The sequence below is a fragment of the Tupaia chinensis genome, unplaced genomic scaffold, assembly GCF_000334495.1.
Source record: "Tupaia chinensis unplaced genomic scaffold, TupChi_1.0 Scaffold000078_1, whole genome shotgun sequence".
NCBI lineage: Eukaryota > Metazoa > Chordata > Mammalia > Scandentia > Tupaiidae > Tupaia > Tupaia belangeri.
The window spans coordinates 2267015-2273938 of NW_006159539.1; the positions used below are offsets into that span (position 1 = coordinate 2267015).

The window sequence follows — 6924 nt, forward strand, 5'->3', positions numbered from 1 at the left end:
GATTGTTTTTATTTTGAAAGAGAAGCTTTATTGAGAGACGATTAATTCTGTACAATCGACCCATGTAAAGTGCCTGATTCAGTGGGTTGTGGTGTATCCAGAGTTGTGCAACTGTCCCCACGTCAATTTTACAGAGTTTCGTCACCCAGAAAGAAACTCCGTGCCCATCAGCAGTCCCTTCTCATTTCCCTGAAACCCCTTTCTTTCCTTCCGCCTCCCCCCGCCCCCAGCCCCAGGCAGTCACTAATCTGCTTTCTGTGTCTGTGGTTTTGTTTAATCTGGACACTTTGCACCCCAGATGCCGTGTGTCTGGGAGCTCTCACTCAGCGGGTTGCTCAGGCTTCCTCCGTGCAGGAGCCTGTATCAGCGCTGTTTTCCTCTGTGGCCAAAGACGGTCCCCTTCTGTGGGCACAGTGCGCGCGCCTGCCTGTCTGCTGGTGGGCATCTGGGTGGGCTCCACTCTCGGGCCGTCACGACTGCTGCTGCTGCCAGCACTCTGGCACGAGTTTCGTGTGGACGCATGTCTGTTTCTCCTGGGTGTGTACCAGGGGAGGAATTTCTGGGTCTCGTGATTGCCTGGGTTCGAGGCACCGCCAGGCTCTTCCAGACACGACAGCTACCTTGCCGCCGCCAATGCGTGAGGCTTCCAGCTTCTCCACGCCCTCTCCAGCGCTCGTTAGGAGCTGTGTTTTTGACCCTGGCCATCCTGTCGTGTGTGCAGTGACACCTCCTCGTGTAAGGTTTCCATCTGAAATATGAGAGCTTGGGAAGAAGTTTTCTTTGTGTGCGTGTGGTTTTTCTGTTTTGTTTTTAGATTTTTGCCATAGGGCACATGTGCTTGCTGGAGAGAAACACAGAGTAAAAGAGAGAGAGAAAAGAAGTGAGAAATCACCCCCCAGGGGATGGCCATGCCGCAGTCCTTTCTCCCCCATTCTCCTGTCCGGACTTGGGGTGTGCACACACACGTGTCACTGGCTTTTTCAAGCTGTAGGGTCCTGGACCTGAGCGGAGGCCAGCCAGGTGGGGGGCAGTGCTCTTACCACTACAACCACTGCTGGTCCTTCTGTGTGCTTTTCTTAAGTTTATTTCATGAGCAAGAGAGAGACAGGGAGACAGAACCACTGACTGGGTGCTGGCACCACTGTCCCCCTGGCCTCAGCTGTCCCTGCGTTATGGGTACCCATGCCTCCAGCATGCCCAGGGAGGTCCTGGGACTTGAACTTGGACCCTTGCTGTGCGGACCAGTCTGCAGAACGTCGTGTTTTACCACTGCACCCCCAACTGGCCCCCCGCAAGAGGAGATCTCTTAACGAGAGCACAGGTCGTGGGTGCCCTTGAAGAGACACTTGGGCCGTGCTGTGGCCGCCCACCTGCTGTTGACCACCCGGCGATGCCTGTCTTCATTCTCAATCAGAGCAGCTGGTGGTTGAGCAGTACAGCAGCGCCCGGCGCGATGTCTGGAAGGACACCGCGCCCTCCCAAAGGTATGGCGTTAAAGAGCAGGTGTGTTGGGCCAGCAGGTGGCCAGGAGGTTAAAACGCTGGATCCCACATGGCCAACTTTGCAGTTCGAGTCCTGGACCCGGCCGCTTGAGAATCAAACTGGACGGGTACGAGTGTGTGCCCAAGAGGAGGCTGGAGAAGTGCTTATGGCATGACCATCTCATCCAGGGGGATTTCTTACTTTTCCTCCCTCTCCCTGGCAAATGCACGCACCCTTTAGCAAAATCTTTTTTAAAATATATTTATTTGGTTAGTTCCATTCCTTCTTCCTATTTTTTAATTTCACCAGAAAGAGATAGAGAAAGGGAAAACGAGAAGACAGGCTGCTTGGTTGAACCATGGTACACCAGGTGGGAATCCAGCACCTGTAACCACTACACCACTGCTAGCCCTAGCAGAATCTTTCCTGAAAACAAAACAAAACAAAACAAAACAAAGGCAGGCAGCATCAAGGGACAGCCTCACACCAGGCAGCTGAGCCCCTTGGCACCAGCGGTGACCTCTGCATGGCGTGCACAGGCAGGATGCACGCTCAGTGCCAGGCCCCCTGCTGGCCAGTGCGGGAAGGACCCGTGTCGGGGAAGGTTGCACAATCGTGGGGTCTGGTTTCACCACACGTGAGATAAGACAGCGATCGCCTTTGTAGTGTTTCAGCCCAAAGAGGCTTTCGCTTCGGGCCCAGTTCCTTCACTACTGAGGCTTGACAGGTGGCAGCCCCCCCCACCCCCATGGCTGTCTCTCAGCTGCATGTGAGAGTGTGGCTTTGTGCAGGCGGGCTTGGCGGTGGGCTAGAAGCAAAAAAAAAAGAGCGTGGGTGGCAGTTGGGGCGTCGAAGCCTCTGCTTTCTCACCGGCACCGTGTGGGTCTTCCTGCCCTCATTTCACCATTTAAGAACCTGAACAGGAGCGTGGTGCAAAGGCCAAAGACAAGGCGAATTTAACTCCCAAAACCGACGGTGAGGGTCGAGCCAGGCCACACGAGGGAAGGGACTGCGAGACCCTCGTCACAGGCCGGGCCCCTGGAACTGTACAGGGCAGTGGTCGGGGGAAGTGGCGAGCCAGTCCTGTCGAGCAGGGAGCAGACGTGCATCGGGCGTTGGTGAGAGCAGCTGCTGTGACGCCAGCTCCTGTGCACTCCGACCTCACCACAGCATCTCACTCCGGGGTCACGCAAGGCGGTGGCCAGGGCGGCTCTGTGCAGCCGTGCCTGCAGAGGTGGGACAGAGGCCCAGGCAGTGGATACGTAAATGCCAGGTGGAGAGTGTGGCTGGCCCTCACGGCCCTGTCAGTGGGCTGCGAGGAGGCGTGTCAGGTCTCGAGCGGGTACACCAGGTTCCTCCTGACGCCTCAGTAGAGCAGTCACTGAGACGCTGTGCCCCGCGGTAGTGTGACGAGAACACGAGTGCACTGTCGGGTTTCTCTGCATGCTTCTTCATGTTTAAGAATGTCAATAAAATTCAAATGAAAAGGTAAAACACACACACACACAGAATCCATGGTTAAAAGAACAATCACTGGTAGCCAGCCACATAGGCTAGTGAAAAGGGGGCCAGATCCCACGCAGCCGACTGAGGTCTGACTCCCGGCCCTGGGGACTTGAAACACACCGGGCGCATGTGCGCACCCAAACTACTGCCAGGATGGAGAAGTCGAGGCGAGGGGAGTGTGGCTTTGGCCATGCCCCACTGAGGGGGTGCTTTGTTCCCATCCCCTCCTCCTGTCTTATCTGGTGAGTGTACACACCCTCTGGCAATGAGAAAAAGCATTGGGACCAACAGATGGTGTCTCTAGACTTCCACATAGTTGACCTCCGTTCGAGTCCCAGACCCGGCAGCTTAAAACTCATGCCAGTTGTGTGTGTGTGTGCTCAAGATCCGAAGAGGAGAATGGAGAAGGGATTGTGGTGTGGTCGTCCCCCCGGGGGGGGGGTCATTTCTCGCTTTCTGTCTCTCTCTATCGCTATAGGCATGAGCCCTAAGAAAAAAAAAATCTCTCAAAAAAAAAAAAATAACACACCTTTTGTTTTCTATTAGGAATTCAATGTCCTCTTTCCGTCCTGGGAGGGGACAGAACGACAGCCGGAGGACTGTGTTTTATACCAACGAAGAGTGGGAACTTTTAGAGCCAACCCCTAAGGACCTGGAGGAGTCCACGCTGCAGGATGAAAAGAAGAAGCCGACCCCCGAAGGAGGCCGAGGTGTGGACCTGGCTCCATGCCAGTCACTCTGTGCCGCCAGCTAAGAGCGACCTGGGGGCCGCTTCCTCAGCAGCCATGGGCAGGAGGCCGGGATGGTGGTGGTGGTTCTCTCCTCTGTGGGGCATACAGCACTCAGGCTTGAGAAGCGAGCGCCAGCCCAGTCCCATGGCGGTTAGGCTTGTCAGGAGATCGAACACTGGGAAGTCATGGAGTCTTTATGGCAATATTAAATTTTTTAAAAAACTTTTATTTATAGACACTTGAAATGTATGCAGAAGAGAATATGTGGTATGGTGAATTCTGATGGAATTCTCCCGCCATGCAGAACGCAGTGTTTCTATTTTTCATTTTTGATTTGTCAGAGGGCATGGACACTCACCAGAGAGAAAGAGTAGAAGGAAAGGGAGAAAGCACCTCAGGTGGGCTTTGGTCAGGCTGCAGTCCTTTTCCCATTCATTCTTCCTCCCCATCAGGATCTGGGGCACACATGCATACATACCTGGCATGTATTCCAAACTTCTAGGGCCTGGATTCAAACTACAGTCAGCCCTGCGGGATCCAGCTCTCTTAACCAGTAGGCTGCCAGAGCTAGCCCCACAATATTTTTAAATGCCCATTTAAGAAAAATGGATACTTACGGGCTGGCAGGTGGTATGGTGGTTAAGGGTGCTGGACTCCCATGTGGCTGACTGTGGCTCAAGTCTGGACCTGGCGGCTTGCTTTTTCACTCTCTCTCTCTCTCTTTCTCTGGGCAAATTGAAAATAAATAAATTAATTAATTAAATTATTCTTTAGAAAAAAAAAAAAAAAGAATGACTATTTGAAGCCGCAATTTATAATGCCTTTGTAATCTTACAAAGCGTACATTTAGGGGGACCAGCAGGTGGCGTGGTGGTTAAGGTGCTGGATGCTCCCACATGGCCGACCATGGTTTGAGTCCTAGACCTGGCGGCTTGTTTTCTCACTTGCTGCCTCTTTTTTTCCGTCTCTCTCTCTGGTCAAATTAAAATAAATGAATGAACAACTGAAGTGGAAAAAAAACCCAAAAACCCAGCATACATTTATGGGCCAGCCGGTGGCACGGTGGTTAAGACACTGGATTCCCACACCACTGACTGCAGTTTGAGTCCTGCATGTATGGGTTGCTTTCTCAATTCTTCTTTCTCTTTTTGTCTCTCTCTGATCAAATTAGAAATAATAACAAAATTAAATCATTTTATTTTTTAAACACATATTTGGTATCTTTTTTTAAAGACAGATCAGCAAAAATAGGAAGCCAAGAATCCATAGTATTGAGTTGTTGGGAAAAGTCATGACACATGTTTACACAGAAGGAAGTAATCGTGACTCCTGGCTACCCAGTACATCTTATTTTCTTACGAAGCTGTTGCATGGTAGACTCTTGCAGGGAAGGCTCCTGTGGGGGAAGCCTCTGGTTGTCTGCATGTCTGTCCTTACCTAGATGAAGGGCAGAGAGGCGTCTGTCTCCCCGTGGTCTCTGGGTGACGAGTAGGGTGGTCTGCCTGGCTGCTTTATTTTACCGGAGCTTCCAAAACGAAACTTGAGCCTGTGCTTAAAAACACAAGTTTTGTTTCATGCAGGAGTGACTGGCTCAGGATTCCCCTTCGATTTTGGACGGAACCCCTACAAAGGAAAGCGCCCTCTGAAAGACATCATTGGGTCGTACAAAAACCGTCACAGCAGCAGTGACCCTCTGAGCGAGGGGACGCCCAGCAGTGGCAATGGCGGCAGCAGGCTGGCCTTCGACATGCAGCTGCAGATCCAGAGCCAGCAGGAGGAGCTGGAGCAGCTCAGGAAGGACCTGGCCAGCCAGAAGGTAGCCGCCTCCTCACGTCTCTGATCCCACCACAGCAGGCGTTCTTGGGGCCGGTTTTGTCTCCCAGGGGTGCTCTTCTTCATGAAGTCTCACGGTACTGGGCCTCCACCCTCGCTGCTCCTGCTCCACTGGTCTCTGTTCAGAGACGTTTGGATTTGCAAGGCGAGCGAAGACCCCTTCGAGGAGGTCACCGTCTGCACCCACACCCTGTCCTGCCCCAGATTGACTCTGTAAACATGGCTTGGGGACAGAAGCTTTTTCTTTCTTTTCAATTTTTGGTATTGGGCATGTATGCTAGCCAGAGAGAGAGACTAGAAGGAAGAAAGTGAGAAAGAAAGTGAGAAATCACCCCCCCACACACACACGGGGGGATGGCCACACCGCAATCCCTTCTCCTCCATCCACTTCCTGGGATTTTGGGTGGCCACGCACATACATGTGCCTGGAAAGGATTTTAAACTTCTAGGTCCGGGGCTGAAACTGCAGTTGGCCATGTAGAAGTTTAATGCCTTAACCACTATTCCACTGCTGGACCCAGGCTAGAGTTTTGTTTTGTTTTTAAATAATTTCATTTAACTTTATTTATTTTAATTTGACCAGAGAAAGGACAGTGTGAGCAAGGAAGAGAGAGGGGAAAGTGAGAAAGCAAGCCACCAGGTGTGGGACTCGATCTGCAGTCAGCCATGTAGGAGTCCAGTGCCCTTAACCACCACGCCACCTGCCAGTCCCAGACCAGAGTTTTTTGTTGTTGTTTAAAAGAACCACTGTTAAGGCAAGCTCCCACATCCTGTGAAACAGCACGGCTTCCTTCAGCGCTGATCAGACTAATCACGCCTAATTGCTCTGCGGTCCAGTACACCTCCGGCACCGGGCTTTGCATACTGGCCGCGTTTCCGGGATCCTCGCTAATTGCCGTGTGCGTGTCCATTATTTCCTGTTTCCTGTTATTGTTCTCCACGGACAGGCCTTATGGGGTAAATGTTTTTCCTCTCTATTTTTGAGCTCCTTCGAGAGGAAGTTCAGTATTAAAATGTTTCCAGTAAAGTTTCTGTGTTTCCTCAAATGCTGCTGCCGCCCCACGTGGCCCAGCCGTGATTTCTGCTTTCTTCCTCCCCTGGCTGTCTTCCCTCCTCCCTCCTCTCGCCTCCCTCCTCCCGCCTCCCTCCTCCCCTCTCTCACCTCCCCCTTCCCCCGGGCTCCCAGGAGCTGGTCCGGCTGCTGCAGCAAACTGTCCGGTCGTCCCAGTATGACAAGTATTTCACGAGTAGCCGGCTCTGCGAGGGGACCCCGAGGGACACGAGGGACACGCTGTCGCTCCTCCACCAGAAAGACGATCAGATCCTGGGCCTCAGCGGCCAGCTGGAGCGCGCCGGCCTGGAGAAGGAGAGC

At 52.7% G+C, this 6924-nt stretch overlaps 1 protein-coding gene across 1 annotated transcript in view; it reads left to right on the plus strand.

The window, feature by feature from the left end:
* TBC1D2B (TBC1 domain family member 2B) overlaps positions 1–6924 on the plus strand; it is a gene marked incomplete at its 5' end in the record, with an annotated part of 53903 nt that overhangs the window by 29941 nt on the left and 17038 nt on the right. The window contains 3 exon segments of the mRNA XM_006142619.3: positions 3535–3698; positions 5300–5535; positions 6739–6924. The exon segment at positions 6739–6924 is cut by the window's right edge and continues 210 nt beyond it. Coding sequence (XP_006142681.2) covers positions 3535–3698; positions 5300–5535; positions 6739–6924 — 586 coding nt within the window.